This window comes from Rhinoderma darwinii, chromosome 12, assembly GCF_050947455.1.
Source record: "Rhinoderma darwinii isolate aRhiDar2 chromosome 12, aRhiDar2.hap1, whole genome shotgun sequence".
Taxonomy (NCBI): Eukaryota; Metazoa; Chordata; class Amphibia; order Anura; family Rhinodermatidae; genus Rhinoderma; species Rhinoderma darwinii.
The window spans coordinates 38,106,132-38,124,818 of NC_134698.1; the positions used below are offsets into that span (position 1 = coordinate 38,106,132).

Sequence of the window (18,687 nt, forward strand, 5' to 3'; positions counted from 1 at the left end):
CGCAGATTTTTGGCCACAAAATGGGCCTAATCCTCGTGTAGATCTGCTGAACACCAGTGGCAGGATTTCCCCCGACAAAATATACGTCAGATTTAATGCAGACGTGTGAACGGGGCTTAATATCAGCTGTGTCTGTACAAGATAAGTAATGCAACATATTGTTCTAGTTAGTTTTAGGAAGATTATACATGCAGTATATGTAAACTGTCAACGGGATTTCAAATGTGAGCATACATTAAAAAATTATATATTTTACTTTACTGCCTCTTAAGAACTATCTGTCTCTACATTGACTGCTCATGAGGGTGCAGTATAAAATATTAATCTCAACAAACTCCCTACCTGTCTACAAGATTTATTACACTTTTACAAATTACAAACATCCCTGACTCACCACAACTTTACTTGTGACCACTGGCAGGTCCTTAGCATGGTTTGTATTGTGCTTTATTGCTTACTGACACCACTAAAATTTCACTTATGCTGCACCAATTCTCAGGAACTCCAGTCATCTGCACATGCTATAAGCTTATAAATGTTTGTTTAAAATGTAATACGCATTACGTTTCCACCACCCTGTTGTAGTGTCTTTTTTTTTTACATGAAAGGAAAACAAGGCTTGCCACATATTTCTATTGTCAAAAAACAGACAGACACTTTAAGGGTATGTGCACACGATGAGAGGCTTTTACGTCTGAAAAGACAGACTGTTTTCAGGAGTAAACAGCTGCGTCGTTTCAGCCGTAAAAGCTCCTCCTCGTAATATACGAGGCGTCTGTGACGCTCGTAAATCTTGAGCTGCTCTTCATTGAGTTCAATGAAGAACGGCTCAAATTACGTTGCAAAGAAGTGTCCTGCACTTCTTTGCCGAGGCAGTCAATTTACGCGTTGTCGTTTGACAGCTGTCAAACGACGACGCGTAAATTACAGGTCGTCTGCACAATACGTCGGCAAACCCATTCAAATGAATGGGCAGATGTTTGCCGACGTATTGTAGCCCTATTTTCAGGCGTAAAACGAGGCATAATACGCCTCGTTTACGTCTGAAAATAGGTCGTGTGAACCCAGCCTAAGGGACATAAAGTACTATGTACATTGTATAATGACATCCTGAAACTACCCTTGGAGTACATGTGAGATGACTAACATGGTTATCACCATATAACTGTTTCCCAACCACGCAGTTATTTATATACTGTACCTTAATAATAAGTACAAGGAGTGAGTTGAGTAACTTAGGTGAAATCCCATTTATGTACGACACTTCCATTGGGGAACAGGAGGGTTAAGTTAAACGGATAGAGTAGTGAATTAACCCAGCCTCCACTAAGCAATCCCAATGTGTTTTGGATGGTTTTATCTCAGCTCTGATACCCGCCTGTCACGTCTAATCTTAAAAAAAAAAGAAAAATTGAAAGGAACAAATTAATATGTAAATTTCATCAGCTGCGTAATAAAAATGTCCTTGGAAAAAATGCAGAATAAAAAAAGGAAGAAGAAAAAAAAGAGAAGGTACAGGACCCGTGAGGTTTGGGGTTTGAATTATCAAGGCCTCTGGATCCGGGATGTTGTTCGGAGAGAGAGAGAGAGAGAGAGAGAAAGAGAAAGAGAAAGAGAGAGAAAGGCCCGTTAGGAAATCAGGGAGGAGATCTGAGTTGGAAATAATTATCATAAAGAAAAAAGTGTGCATGCAGGCAGAATAAATGGTTCATCTTCTCACAAGATCTCTGCTGCTTGCTATTCACACAGAATTTTCAGGGTTTGTTAAGGGGGGCACATTTATGGACAATTCAGCTGCTGTACAGAGGGACGGCTGGGTGGAATGGTTTAAGATGGTGAGGGATTTCATGTTTAGCTTATAAAATGACTTCTAGCGTATTGCTGGTTGTGGATGTAGTCAGTGACTTGTGATCTCTATTATACTGCAGTATTGTAATAGCACAGTGCATTGTTCACACTTGCATTGGTGGGCTTCGTTGGGTGTTTCATCATTTTTGATGCCAAGAATAGCTCAACAGGCAGCTGCAAATGAAGTCAATGCATGTTGCTGTACTATTTCCCTTGTCAAATGGGTGTGTTCCCAGCAGTCTTACTCGGTTAGCACTGAATGGACATTGTTATTCTCTGTAGGAACACACCCCCAACTGGTAACACTCGATTAACAATTTATTCATACATTTTTAGGAGGAATAACTGAGGAATAGCACAATGTAGTGTTCTAAGGAAAGAGTAAATAGCGTAGCACAGTGAGCTACGTTTCCGTATCTCCTGGGTTCCAGAAACAGCGTAGCTCACAATGCTACACTATTTATGTAACTTCCATTCACTCATAGCTCCCAACCGTCCTGGATTCAGAAGGACAGTACCGGATTCCGGATGATGTCCCGCTGTCCCGGGCGGCCGTCAGGATGTCCCGGTTTAAACTGTATCTGCATCCTCAGGACGCAGATACAGTTGAATCCAATGGTAAAGCAGGGAGCTCCGTGCTTCACCATTCTCCTGTGTAACACCGGTTGTGAGCAGCTCGGAACAGACAGGCGCAATGCAATGATGTAATCGCTCCTGTCTGTGTTGAGCACTCATAGCACAGAGTGGAGGAGCAGAGGGATCTCCTCCACTCGTCGTGACAGCTAGATGAGTATATATATTTTTTTAATAGGCAAAGTTAGGTCATTATACTGTATGGTGGCAGCTAAGGGCGCATTATACTGTATGGGGCACCTGTGGTGGCATTATACTGTATGGAGGCAGCTGCGGGGCATTATACTGTATGGGGGCACCTGTGGGGACATTATACTCTATGGGGGCATCTGTGGCGGCATTATACTGTATGAAGGCAGCTGCGGGGCATTATACTGTATGGGGGCACCTGTGGGGGCATTATACTCTATGGGGGCATCTGTGGTGGCATTATACTGTATGGGGGCAACTATGGGGCATTATACTATATGGGGACATCTGTGTGGGCATTATACTTTATGGGTGTATCTGTGTGATCATTACACAGTATGGGGGAACCTGTGTGGGCATTATAATGTATGGGGGCCAATGGGGAATTATACTGTGTGTGGGACAGCTACTAGGCATTACACTGTGTGGGAGGCACTATGGGGCATTATACTGTGTGGGGGGCCACTATGGGGGCATTATACTGTGTGGAGGCCACTATGGGGATTATACTGTGTAGGTGCCACTATGGGACATTATATGTGTTGGGGGTTCTATGGGGGCATTAAACTATGGGGAGGCACTATGGGAGCATGATACTGTGTGGGCTGAACTAGGCGTGTATGGGCAGGGATTGGGCGGGGTTAGAGGTGTGGCTTGTTGTTCCTCTTTGCAATACTCGAAAGTTGGGAGGTATGTTTAAGTCAGGGGCCGGAGCCTAGCAACAGTGGCAGAAGGTAGGACAGGGGTAAGGGACCCCCATGTTATAGCAAGGCATGGGTCCGAGAGGTGGAACCTGCATCTATCGGACATTTATGACAAATCCTGTAGATATGCCATAAATGTCAGAGATGGGAAACCTTCTTTAAAGTCTTCTGAAAAAGCAACACAAATCCAAGATTTAGTCTGAAGCTGCTGGACCCCAGTGAAAATTCCATACTTGGACCTACAATCTAAATGCCAACGACGTCAGAAGTCGATACTGTAATAATGTATTGTTCGTGACCCCTAGGGCACAAAGACCTTGGTATAAAACGTATCACTGCAACACCAACGACACAAGTGCTACCTGTATTCCTGGTAGTGGCAAGTACTGTATGCAGACATATACAAATCTAAATGACTGCCTGCACAGATGACACACAGATGCCAGGTGGCAAGTTGTATGTAAACAAACATGCAGATTTACACACAGGTTTGCATGCTATTAAACCTACAATCCCTGACATTTACCATATTGCAGGTGTGGCGAGGTTGAGTTTAAATGCATAAACTCAACCTCACTCAACATAGGCTGTTATATTTCTTGTCAGACGGGGCCCTTTCTCCGCCAGAGACGAGCTATCTCTCGTCTCTGTAATTGAATTGCTAGCGAGCCACGAGAGACAGCAGCACGCAACACTGTGAAAGAAGGAGAGAATGCTAGTGCGGAAGAAAGGAGGAGGGGAGAGAAAATGAAAACAATATGGAAATGTAAATGAGACGACGAGAAGAAGAGACACAGGGAGATAATATGGAGGAGAAGAAGAAGTAAATGAGCAAGGCTAGGGAAGTGTGAGAGATGGCAAGAAAAAAAAGAATGGGCCAAACAGGCATAAGACAAAGTGTGACAATCACAAGAAACGGTGGAAAAGTAACATTAAATATGACTGAAAACTGATATAAAGAATGGAGTGCAGTTCATGAGTTGCGATAGCGGACAGTTATTGAGCAGGAAAGCAGAGTAATCGGGAATGATATAATAGAGGTAACAGTAATGTGTGTGCTCTGATATGCATTAAAAACAGCATTAGGCCATCGATATAATCAGATTGTTCGTTATGGACTGAGGATTATTGTTCCATTTATTTTACACACTAATAAACAAACCGTCTCTTTTCTTGTAATTGCATTTTACAATAGGGACAAAAATGAAGGTAGGAAGGCTGACTGGCACACAACATTTTCACAGGATTATGGTCTATCCACTTTACCAGCCTAGATTGATGCTTCGGGTCATTATCAATTTGTTAAAGGGGTTGTATCACTATTATATATTAACTGTCTCCGTAAGATCAGGCAAAACATAACAATTTTTCATTTGGAATCATTTAATAAAATTGCCTCTGGTTCTAGATACTGCTGTATATACTCTTTATGAACGTCCACGCATTATGTCCAGTGCTAGTGTTCACACATGCCCAGTGGCTCAGTCCCACCACTCGGATCCTCTTGTACACAGTCGGCGGAGTGATTCCTGCTATTGCGCATGCCGGACAATAGAAAGCTGCACACAAGAAGCAGCTTCTTTTCACCTGCAATGGACACTATGGGGTAGATTTACTATTAACATTTAAGCAGAATTCTGGTGCACATGTCATTTATTAACTGTTTTAGACAATTTTTGCGCTTTGAATGACAAGGTGCAAGAAAGGTCTAGAAGAAAGGGGGCGTGGCTTAAACTGCACAGCTGTGCGACAAAATGCTGGCGCAAAAATGACGTCAACTAAGCCAACCAAGGGCTGGCATGAGAAGGAGAAAAGTGTCTAGCAACATGCGTCCAATTTATCATGCAGCATGCACCGCTTTGATCAATTTGGCGCATCTTCCCACTGCCTGGTCTAAGTTTACGCTGTCTAATTCAGAGATAGTTTAGGGAAATCTACCCCAATGGGTGGATATTCTGAGAGGGAATCAAAGGCACACCATAACAAGTATGTTACAGCAATTTCTAGGCACAGTAGCCACATTTTTTAAATGACTCCAATTGAAAAATTTTTATGTTTTGCATGATCTAACACATAAATGTAATATTTAATCGTGGGACAATCCCTTAAAAATCCAAGGCAGTAGGTTGTCCTCTAAAATGTTCGTGAAAAAATGTGCATTGATTTTTTCTGTTGATAAATCTCATTCGGCCAGTGCCAAGCCAAGGGAAGCAGCCGCAGACCATGACACAGGCACCTCTGAGTTTCACTATCTGTTATATGTAGCAAGATTTATATGTTCCACCAATGAATATTTGTTTGCCATTGCAGCTAAACATCACAAACTTGGCCTTATCTGAACGGAGAAACTTTCTTCCATTCTCCATTCAATATGCCTATTGGCAAACTCACACGCAGCCAAAAAATTCTTCTCTTATCAGTCCAGCACCTCGAATCTATACTATATTTTAACACTGACCTGATCTGAACAACAGCACATCTGTCAGCCTGCACACTATACAAAATCTTTGCTCTCGACGTTTAATATAAATGGTCACCACAACTGTATATGATCATATAATAATATGAACGTGTAGTCAATTCGTAATAAACGAAAAGGTGCTTTCATCCATAGTGCAATTATTTGCTGATTCATTTCTGGGACAGTAAGGACACTATATGCATATTTTGTTAATTGTTAGCATATACAATATTGTGCTTGTACATTACCATTAACTACAGGGGCCAATTTCTCAACATGTGCTCACTAGTCAAGTCAGTAAAATGCTAACAACTCAGCGCAATTGTGTGGACACAGTAAAGAAAGCACATAGTCCTTACTAGTGAGTCACGTAATAATATCCACATAGGCCAAACATTAGAGACACATAGTTCTGACCCACAAATGCCCACACAGTGGTCCCAGATAGCAGGATGTATAGACAAAAGTGCCTATACAGTAATACACACAAATATAGTAATGTTCACATAACAGTGCATATTTTGGGGCTGTAAATACAGTAACCACATAATGTACTGTATATGTAATAAATTATTAACAGTAGTAACCATATATCCATGCTGAAAGAGTGCTCAAACAGTAGTATTAAAAAAAAGTTGTGCCACATACCAAGAAACCCAGATTATAGCGTGTATATAGAAATCCTCGAGGAACATATAAATGGTCACATACTTTCAACAATAGTCTCTCAATACTGTTTGAATAAGCAATAAACTTCAGGAAAACATTTCAGGCCTCTCGGATATTGTAGCAATTTCTAGAAAGTCATTTTATCCCATTAAAATAATACAATAACATTGTGAGTCATAGTACTAAAGATACGTATTAATTTCAATCAGATATGCTGACAACAATACTATACATTCTGAATTAGTCCCACGACTAGCAAAGAGCATGTACAAGACTTGGATGATTTAATTTTTTTAAGTTAAAAGAAGGATACCTCCACTAGTAAAAGAGCTAAACAAACAGAGGCTCAGAGGCCCCTCTCAATTCCCAAAAAAACTGTCCCTTTTGTGCGCAAATACATAGTGAACAACAGGAAAAAAGGTTTCCAGCATTCCTCGAGAGACTGATCCAAAGAGAATAAGCAAGAGGCAAAAAAAAACTAGCAATGAAATAGAAAAAAAAAAATAGAAAACCACAAATGTGGAACTTCAATTAATTTAAAGCTTCAATCAGTAAAGGATAAATCCGTCACAGATCTAATTACTAAGGCTCTCGGAAGGCCAGGGACAAGACGCCAATCTCGTGGCTGTTTGAACAGCGTGATGAACTGGGGAACGATAGATATCAAGTCATTTTGTTTAATTTATAAATGGATTTTCCCCTAATGCTTGAATTATCATCAGAGCACAATGAAAGAGTGGGGGAGCACAGGGCTATGGTTGACACCCCCCCCCTCCCCCCTTCCTTCACCATTTTCTGTAATGGAAGCAATGAGCTCTAAGCTTAATATATAAAGTATTTTACAGAGATGTCTGAATCTTATCTTACAAAATTCTGTTGGCCAAGTTAAAACTAATACAAGACTGGTACTGTCAAAATCGGCATCCTCACTAAAAAACTAATAAAATGAAACCCTGTACGGGTTGCCGCAGACTGTCCCCTGTGTTATCCCTCTCCTCTCTTAAGTCTATCCTCCTGAACTACTGTACAATGTATTTCTTTGATCAGTACTTTCATGCCCTCTATATTAAAGGAACACTCTGGGCAAAACTGATCTCCTATGTTATGCCTAGTGCAGGACCTATGAAGGCACAGCATGACATAGAGATTCAAAGAACACCTTAAGACTACATACATTCACACGGCCGTTTTCAGAACAATTAAGTTCTATGGGTGTATTCACACAGACGTTTTTTTCAACGGCCAGTGAATACCGGCCGTCAAAAAATAGGACATGTCCTATTTTTGGCCGTTATCACAGCCAGATGGCTCCCATAGAAGTCAATGGATCCGTTTTTACCGGCCGTTTTTCAGGAATCCATCCTTGTAACGGCCGTTAAAAACTGATCCTGGCTGACGACTCCCCGCACACAGTGCTACTTTGAGCGCTGAGTCCGGGGGAAGCCCCTGACAGCACTGTCTATATATGGACAGTGAAGTCAGGGCTTTCAACTATGGAGTCCCCGGCCAGAGAAACGCAAGATCTCTGGCCGGGGACTCCTGTCTTGGGAAAGCCCTTGATGTCAATGTCCATAGATGGACAATGGCATCAGGGGCTCCCTCTGAACCCCCGGTAGATAGCACCCCCCATGTACATAACACCCCCCTGTAAAGAGCCCCAACCCCCTCCCCCAGTAGATAGCTCCCCCTGCCTGGAAATAGGAACCCCCATCCCCCATAGATAGTGCCAATCTAGCTACCTGTAGGGGCGGAATCCCCAGATAGCAGACCCCGCTCTTGGCAGGGATTCCGCTCCTGAAGAAGTCCCCGTCGTCACTATCCATATATGGACAGTGACGTCAAAGGGTTACTCATGGAGCACAATCCCCAGCCAGAGCTTTGCCGACGCTATGGGCCAGGGATTACCTTCCTGGGGAAGCCCCTGACGTCACTATCCATGTATGGACAGTGACTACTGCAGAAGAGAGGACCCCGGCCAGAGCGCTGCCGAAAGCAGGGGATTCCGCTCTTAGAGGAAGCCCTTGACGTCACTCTCCATACATGGGGGGTGCTATCTACACGGGGGTGGTGATATCTACAGGGGGATTGTCGCTATCTACATGGGCACTGTGGCACTATATGGGAGGTGTGGCACCATCTACAGGGTACATTTGCACTATTTACATGGGCACTGTGGCACTATGTGGGCTCTCACATTTTGTATGTGGGCACTATATCACTTTATATGTGGGCACTGTGTTACTGTCGGCACTGTGGCACTATCTATAGTGGGCACTGTGGCACTATGTGGGATTGGCACTTCATTGTGGCACTATCTACAGTGGGCACTATGTGGGCACTGACACTATCTACAGTGGGCACTGTGGTACTATGTGGGCATTATCTAAAGTGGGCACTGTGGCACTATCTACATGGGCACTTTGGTGTTTTCAGGGGGTTGGGACAAAAAAACCCTGACAAATGAAATGCATCCTTTTTACAGGGGGCTCTATGGGGCACTATCTACAGGGAGCACTGTGTGTGTGTGTGGGACACAGAGTATGGTGCTATTATAATCAGGTACACAGTGTACGGTGCTATTATAATTAGAGGTGCAGTGTATGGAACTATTATATTTAGGGGTGTAGAGTGTGGCACCATGAGAATTTTATATTCGTTTATAGGTGCAGAAATGTTTGAAAAGCCGAAAACATCTAAACGGCAAACTGCAGAAATGGGCTGTAAGTCATCATAGAGGTCTGGGTCAGATGGAGAAGAAAAGAGAAAAAGAACAACTAGAATCTGAAAAGACGTCACCGGTGAGTCACTTAAAGAGGCTCTGTCACCAGATTTTGCAACCCCTATCTGCTATTGCAGCAGATAGGCGCTGCATTGTAGATTACAGTAACGTTTTTATTTTTAAAAAACGAGCATCGGCAACGCTCTGGCTGAGGATTCCGCTCCAGGAGGCGTCCCTGACCATATATGGATAGCGTACCTGGTGCTCCTCCAGGGGTGGAATCACCGGCCAGAGCATCACTACGCTCTGGTCGGGATTCCACTCAGGGGTAGCCACTGACATCACTGTCCATATATGTATATTCACGCCAGGGACTCTTTCACGGGTGGAATCACCGGCCAGACGGTCGGCAACGCTCCGGACAGAGATTCTGCTTCTGAAGGAGCCCCTGACGTCACTGTCCATATATGGATAGTGACACCTGGGGTCTCCTCCAGAAGCGGTATGCCCGGCCAGAAAATCGGCAACGCTCTGGCTGAGGATTCCGCTCCAGGAGGCGTCCCTGACCATATATGGATAGCGTACCTGGTGCTCCTCCAGGGGTGGAATCACCGGCCAGAGCATCACAACGCTCTGGTCGGGATTCCACTCAGGGGTAGCCACTGACATCACTGTCCATATATGTATATTCACGCCAGGGACTCTTTCACGGGCGGAATCACCGGCCAGACGGTCGGCAACGCTCCGGACAGAGATTCTGCTTCTGAAGGAGCAACTGACGTCACTGTCCATATATGGATAGTGACATCTGGGGTCTCCTCTAGAAGCAGTATCCCCGGCCAGAAAGTAGGCAACGCTCTGGCTGAGGATTCCGCTCCAGGAGGAGTCCCTGAAGTCACTGTCCATATATGGATAGCGTACCAGGTGCTCCTCCAGGGGTGGAATCACCAGCCAGAGCGTCACAACGCTCTGGTCGGGATTCTGCTCAGGGGAAGCCCCTGACGTCACTTTCCATATATGGATATTGACGCCAGGGGTTCTTTCACGAGCGGAATCACCAGCCAAACGGTCGGCATCGCTCCGGCCAGAGATTCTGCTCCTGGAGGAGCCCCTGACTTCACTGTCCATATATGGATAGTGACGCCAGGGGCATCCTCCAGAAGCGGTATCCCCGGACAGAAAGTCGTCAACGCTCTGGCCGGAGATTCCGCTACAGGAGGAACCCCTGACGTCACTGTCCATATATGGATAGTGATGCCATGGGCTTTTCCAGGTGCAGAATCCCTGGCCAGAGCGTTGCCGACGCTCTGGCGGGTGATTCTGCTCCTGGAGGAGCCTCTAACATCAGGAGCGGAATCCCTGGCCATAGCGTTGCCGACGCTCCGGCCTGGGATTCCGGCATCTCAAAGCCCCTAACATTGACATCAAGGGTTTTCCCAAGCCAGAGCATTGCAAGCTTTCTGGCAGGGGACTGTATTTTTGAAAGCCCTGACATCACTGTCCATATATGGACAGTGATGGCAAGGGCTTTCCTGGCTCAGTGCATAAAGTAGGGCCAGTATCAGTTTCTAATGGCCATCTCAAGGATTGAGTCCTAAAAAACGGCCGTTAAAAACTGATGGGGAACGTCTGGCTGTGAAAACAGCCAAAAATAGGACTCGTCGTGTCGTGTGATGGCGTTTTCACATGGCCATTTTTCCCTGTCATGTGAATGTAGTCTAGAGCTGTTTTTTATTAATTTTTTATAGCGTTTTTTTTCACGCTTTTGTGGTGCATTTTTTGTGCAACCAGATGTTAAGTTAAAGTCTATAGTAAAATATAAAAAGAACTACATAAAGTAGTGATCAAAACATTTGTGGTTCAGTATAAAGAGGAAAATGCAGTTTTTAAAAAATGGAGTCATGTCTCATGTTTTTCCCTGTTATAAACTCACCCCGGTCTGGGGTCTCAGACTGTGAGGATGACGATGCTGAACTGGCTCCATCATCATTGGCATTCTGAGAGAGAAGTCCACGCCCTGGGGGAAGTTTCATGCCGAGTTGCTCTGCCATCTCTACATGGTCCCCCGGATGAACATAGTCGAACATGCTGCTTCCTGTCAGCTCCACCTGCACAGAATAAGAAAGTTTTTTTTAATAATTCACCAAAACTTCATGACTCACTATCAAGAAACATGTGTAATAAAAGATTTATTCGAGCCATCCATCAGATCCATCAGATCAAGACTATAATCTTTTATTACTGTAACATAATCCTAAGTGAAGTAGGTGTAGCACCTGGTGGCAACTTGAATATAACCTAAGGCCTCGTGCACATAGCACAGAAACTGTGCGTCGTAATGCAGAGCAATGTTTCTAGGGGAGAGAAGCTCCATACATACGGTACATAATGGAGCATGCCACTTCGCTTTTCTGTTAAATTTGCACTAAAAATTTAGCTACAATATGGCCATGTGCATGAGGTCGAAAATTGAGATGTCAATTATATTATTTTGAACAATGCGGTTATCCTAATTGTGCTGTTATATTAAAATTTGTTTCATAAAAAATATGTGTTGGAACCAACGTTATTTTACCTGATTGCTCAGCTTACCTATATACCGTATTTTTCGGACTATAAGACACGCGCAATAAATCTTGCTAAAAAGTCGCTGCATCTTATAGTCGTCAGTCAAGAGGCCTGGCTGCGTCAGACCCCCCTTACCACTTCCTTATCCCCTTACCAACCCACGTCATGGTGCGGTACACTGCAGGTGTCAGCTGTGTTTTACAGCTGACACGCTGCTCTAACAGCCAGGAACAGCGATCCCACCAATTAACTAGTTAAAGGGGTTTTCCCATGAAAGGAAATTTATGACATATCCACAGGATATGTCATAAATGTCAGATAGATGCAGGTCCCACCTTACTGATTACATGGTCGGGAGTTATGGAAACAGCGTAACTCGCTGAGCTACGCTGTTGCTGTGACTCCAATAGAACTGAATAGTGGTTATGGAAACAGCGTAGCTCGCATGCTACGCTTCTTCCGTAACTGCCATTCACTACTATGGGAGTTACGGAAATAGCGTAGCTCAGCGAGTAACGCGGTTTCCGTAACTCCAGACCATCTCATCAGGAAATGGCCGGGAGTCAGCGTGAGCATAAAAAGCTAGAATGGGGTTTAGGGGGCCCCATTCTATTGATAGGTGCGGGTCTCAGAGGTGGGACCTGTATCTTTCTGACATTTATGACATATCATGTGTATATGTCATAAATGTCTCTCATCGAAAAAACCCATGCTGCGCTCAATAGCTACCGCGGCATTTGAACCGTTTGGAGGGGTATGGCCCCCTCCGACAGCCCAACACTCCTCCCCACAACGGGATTGGGCTGCGCCGATGGTTGTCATGGCAGCCCGGGGGCCTAATGAAGGCCCCAGGTCTGATATCTGTCTGTCCATGCTAAGCCATGCCTCCGGGGCTTAGCAGGAGCCTGTAAAAATGACAATATACTGCAATACATAGGGGAACTAATAAAATGTGTAAAAAAAAAAAGTTAGATACATTTTCAGGAGTGTACATTTTTTTTAAAAATATTAAAAGTAAAACATTTTTGTTTGACCTGGTGTTCCTTGTGGAGAGATGCCTCCACTCAGTCCATTTTTAACAAATAAGAAAGTTTAACAAGAAACAATTTGAAAGGCAGTGCCTGGGCATGAAGCCATTATGCATTATGGCTTTTACCCCTCCTGCTGCCACATAGTGTATTAATTTATGTGCTCCGGGGGAACATTTGTGTGTCTCAGGATTCATATATCCAAAGAATGCGTACTGTGTTAGGAACAAAATTCGTAAGGTGTTCACAAAAAAATTTGGAATATTGAGGCAGGACCACAAACAATGAAGATAAAGATTGGCATCTGGAGTGCGACATTTGAAACAATGAGAGGTGGGATAGATACCTATTTTATGGCCTATAAGTGGGGTTAAGTAAGATCTTTGAACAATTTTATGTCATTTCCAGGAAGCGGGTTGAAGGAAGAAATTTATGCGCCTGTTCCAGAGCTGATAGAATATTTTCATAGGTAGTAGTTCATATATTTATATAACAGTAATATTCTGAGACAAGAATTTAACAACTTATAATATAAGACACACAGGGTTAAACTCTCTAAGATATATAACACTTTACTTCTATTATAAGGGTAAAGTAGAGCAGCCTGTTTTTAACAGTGATAATGGGGGCTTAATTATACTGCGGTATAGTAGGAAATATTTGGCGTATTAAGAAATCAGTATGACGGTTCTTTCACTACTCCGCTAGCCTCTTATTCGTTTGTATGTTTCTCCACTTGGCTCGTAGTTATTAATTTACAGAATCAACGCTGGGAACAGCTTTTGTGATCTCATATTAAATTTCCCCCTGAATCCGCCCCGTGGCAAAAATTACTCACATCGTTAAAAAATATTTAATTAGGCTGCAGTTTATAGCAGGCTCACTAGGGAGATGCCAGAATTAATGTGATTTGCATGAATTCTAGAGCCCTTTTTTCCTGGCAGAGAGGAGTTGGGAATTTGTTTTTTATCGAGGTTGCTGACACAGACAAGGACGGAGACTTCTGAATTGCAAAGAGACACCAGAGAATAAATTTCACCGCAGACAGGTTTTAAATAACAGATTACGGGCCTTATCCCACCTGACTCTCATTTTCACCTTTATAATACTGCATGCTGGTTCTGTCCACAAAAACCCTTCTTGTAGGGATATTTAACCTTATGCTCCATTGTTAAAGGGACTATGTCACAGTTTATCAATTCCCTATCTGCTAACTAATCTAGTAGGCGCTTTGCTGCTGATAACTACAGTGTGATTTGTTTTTAAAAAAACTTATTATTTGCAAAGTTATTCGCATTTTTCTAAATATGATAATGTGGCTTTAATAGCCAAATAGGAGGTGACTCTTCCTTTTCACACTGGGCGGCGTAATATTTTATGTATGACGCTGTCCAATCAGCATACAGCTTCTCCCCTTCCCTGCCCAGCAACACAGTGTGATCATATAGTATACAGCTTCCATTCCCGACTGTGTATTCAACTGGCGATATCTCCGGTTCTGTCACAGCTAGAACTGCGATCCCGGTGTCATATGAAAGATTAGACTCCGCTTTCATATGCCACCAGAGCTGTTCTAGGTGGTCCACAGCCCGAGATATGGCTGTTTGAAGTGATCCCCCTTTAGTTTGACTATGTGTGTGAGGCAGCTTCATGCTGATAGGACAGGTCAGAGGATGTGAGGCGGCTCCACCTCAGGAGAATCGCTGCTGTTACCTCCCAGTTGTAGGTAAAGGCTCATTTACATATTTAGAAAAATGCTCCTGACTGCATATAATAAAAGTTTTTGTTTTTTTTAAAACAAATCACACTGTAGTTATTAGCAGCAAAACACCTATTAGATTAGTTAGGTGATTGGGAATGGATAAACTGGTGACAGAGTCCCTTTAAAATGATTCTTCTCAGCTTCTACTTTCAATCATGGCCCCAGTCTTTGACTTAGAAAACCATCAACATTTTCTTATATAGTCTCAAAATACTTTAAAATTTAGGCAAGGAAACCCCTATACCAGGGGCAGACATTCCATTGGTGCAACCTGTGCAGCAGCACACGGACCCAGTAGGTAGGGGGGGGGGGGCAACTGCCACCATTAAAGCAGCTTTTTACTGTCTATTGGATTGTATGTATGGACTGAGCAATTGACAGTGGCTCAGAATTATTGGTGAATTGTTAGAAAGACATGACGGCGGGATGTTCTTTGATGAGCTAATGGAGAGTAAGGGGCCCTCATACTGCACGAGGGCCCTCTGCTATCTATGTCTACCACTTCCCTATACAATTATATTTCTACATAATCACCTGCTTTACTATATAAATATCAGCCCTTATGCCAGATGCAGCCAAATATTTGATTTTCAGACAGTGGCATTGCCAGCCGTTTCACTTTTTCCAGTGCCAGTCCCAACCAATAAACAATGTCAGCTTCATATTTTCAGGCTGATCTTTTTCTACACCTGTGAGGTGCACTATGGCAGCCTTTATTATATGGGCTGTAATAAATCAATGATAATATAGAATAAAATATGCGGACAAAAGGCAACAATCAAGATTGTTCTTTTATTTCTTTAAACAGGCAATTAATGGAGAAATCGCAGAGAGCACGTGATCAACATGCAATGTGTTGATTGGTAAAGGAGAGAAGAGTTGCCTAGCAACCAGTAATGGAATAATTTAAGGAATATTCCTTCATCTGCTACACAGGTTTGGAAATTGATAGATTAAAACACTGGCTATGCATAAACACGCATGCCTATGTATCACAATCTATTAGTATTATATGGAGAAACACTTTTACGTTGTATAGTTTTATAGGAAGATTTCCTCGCTGTGAAAAATAGCAGTTTTGCTTTCATGGTAAATTTCATGGGTTAATACATTTTGTCATCAACCGCGAGGTGATGCATGCAGAGGTTTTGTTTTTCTGGATACAGCAGAGTCCATCCTGTGCAGTAGATGAGACCTGTACAACCTTACATGATGAGACAACAATTTTAAAAGGGAGAGGGAATGGGAAGTTATAAAAGAAGAAGTGGGGGGGGGGGAATTGAATGATGGGATGACCAACAAGATATAGCTTCCAAATGGACAGAAATGTAAGAATCGAGGATAGATGCAAATTTGTGAAAATGACTACGGAAGATGTCCTCAAGGTCACAGAGTTCTGAAATGTTATTTTGTTGCAGATCGTTCACTTTCTTTAACAAGAGCCGGTATCTACTCCTTACCAGAGATGTCAGTAGGAAAGTGTTGGAATGCAACCAAAAGGAAACCTACATATTTCAGAAGTGTAGTTTCATTAGAAATCTCTTGTTGAGAAATGATCTTTACCTGAGAGGGACGGAACTTGGAACTCGGACAAAGGCATCACGGGATGTCAGAGGATGGCAGTAGTCATCCTTCACTTGAGATGGACAGTGACATATGAGAGGACCTGACTATGACAAGGGGATTTAAAGCTCAGCGACAGTCACCTCACACCCCTTCCCACAAATGAAGCTATATACTGCCAGAAACACAAAAGTGTGTGTCCCTGACATTTGGTTATTAGGAGGAGATTAAATATTCTGGTGTGTTATAGGTAGAAGTAAAATATTAGCAGGAGGTGACAAGTGCCCAACTATACGCGTAACAAGAAGTTTAAGAATTAGTTCACACAGTTTTTTGCAGGCAGAAACTTCTGCCTCAAAACTCCGTTTGGAATTTTGAGACAGATTTTCGCTGTGTTTTTTGCTCTCGCCCATTGAGCTCCACGGGAAAAAACGCCGCGAAATACGCTTTCTCAGCCTCCCATTGATGTCAATGGGAGGTCAGAGGCGTAAACACCCTAAGATAGGGCATGTCGCTTCTTTTTCCCGCGAGCATTTTTTACTGCTCATGGGAAAAAAACGCCTCCGCCCCCTATTGAAATCAATGGAAGGCATTTTCGTATGTTTTTTGGTGCATTTTCTGGCGCAGTTTCCGCGTCAAAAAACGTGTAAAAAAAAACTGTGTGAACAGGGCCTTACACTTATTTGGTTGTGGTAGGTGCATGTATTGGTAAGTCAGGTGTGAACTCACCATAATAGTTATCATAGAAGCATCCTTTACATTACTCACATGGCCACAGGCCTGCATAAACATTACAGATTATCGCTATGTAGAAGCGCATGCATGCAAAATGGAGAACATGCGGGTTAAGCCAGCTACACTGATCTGCAGTTGAGCAGGGGTTAAACTGCTTCCGGATGCTCCTATAGTCTTGCCTCTCATGTAAGCCGCATCTATTGACTCTCTTCTTGCAGAAGTTTAGTAATCCACGCTGTCTTAATATTGCTCTCCGTTTTGCAGTACAGGAGAATTATGCAGTTTAGATGTCTGTATATTAAAAAAGGATTTAATTAAATCTGGTGCCTTGAACGCCCCCCAGCACACGCAGATTCAGGCAAATTTACTTCCTATTTATTACTATGCACAGGGGACCTGCTAGCTGCCTCCTCCAGCTCCTAACTTTCCAAAATTCACATTCTCTGCATATAACTATAATATTCATTAACCCAACAAGGCATAAAATGTGACTTCCCATGAGTGCAATACCTAATTCCTCAAAAAGAGACAAAGATAGCAACATAATCATTGAATTACAACTTTTTACATCTGTTCGTTTTGTCGGAATATCAATTCTGTTGTTTTGCTGGAAACTGGGAGAGATTGGAGGGCCCCATATAGTTGTAACAGTAACAGCACTTTGTGTAATACCGTCCTTGTAATAACAGTTTCATGGATTGTTATATTAGCAGCAATTATTTCTATTGTTGTATGGATACAGTATTCATTTAAAAGAACTCCTTGCTCTTTTATTATCACAACGGTGTCAATATATTAGGTATAAAACTATCCCAAAAAAAACTAGTCTTGTTTGGGCAAGGGCACGTCAGAGAAATACCGCTGCTCATTCAGCTTTCTAATTATTTTCTTTCTTTTATGTGTGTACTACATATTGCTTTTATATATAGGATTTGCACTTTTATTCAATCTGATTGTATTAAGAGCTTTACAAATAAAAAAGTGGCCTACCCAAACTCACATGAGCCACATAATCCAGAACGGACTCTTTTTAAAGCCCCCTAAACAGCAGTTTGGAATGACATTCAGAGGGAAATTTCTAAAATGATTTCCGACTGTTTTCTGGCAGTAAAAAGTCGCAAATCTTGGCACACGTCATATTTGTACTAAAATATAAAACTTTTCACCCTTCTCGACATTTCTGCAAAGTCAGAGGGGGCAGAGCCAGTCAGTCCAACAGATTTACTATCATTTACACCAGAAATTAGCGCATATTTTAGTGGGCGTAGATTTCAATTTCTGTCTTTAGGACTGACAAAGATGGGACAATTTTTTCTATGAATTAATTGGCACATTTTACTCCAATGCTCTCCTGTTTAAAACTGGTATATGAAATGCCAGTATTAGTAAATTTGCCCCTCAATGTTTTCGTTTTATCAGGGTCATCTAATAGATGCCCTAATTAATAGAGGTCTCCGTACATAACAGATCCTCTTTGGAGTGTCTGTTCATCTAAACACATGCAAGTGGAAATTGCAGAGACCGCAATTCTCCAATACAGCTTTATTATTGGAATTAATTTACAAGCAGAAGTGCTCTAATAATTTTCCCTGTCTGGTGTAGGTCCAAGAAATACAAAAAAAAACAAAAAAAAAAACAGTGCCTGCTAGTTTAGGGTATGTTCACACACAGTGTTTTCAGGCGTATTTTGGGGCGTTAAACCCTTGAAATACGCCTTGAAAAACGCTACTGAAAGGCCGACAAACACCATCCCATTGTGAACAATGTGAAAAACAGCGTTTAGCTCAGACAGGACTTTATTTTACGCC

The 18,687-nt window shown here is 42.6% G+C and overlaps 1 protein-coding gene across 7 annotated transcripts in view; it reads right to left on the reverse strand.

Moving 5' to 3' along the window:
- The window catches only part of NPAS3 (neuronal PAS domain protein 3), a 573,247-nt gene that overhangs the window by 99,044 nt on the left and 455,516 nt on the right, over nt 1–18,687 (reverse strand). For all 7 annotated transcript variants that reach the window (XM_075844509.1, XM_075844510.1, XM_075844508.1 and 4 more), the window contains one exon: nt 11,157–11,331. In XM_075844509.1, the coding sequence (XP_075700624.1) occupies nt 11,157–11,331 (175 nt within the window). The remainder of the gene's footprint in view (nt 1–11,156; nt 11,332–18,687) is intronic.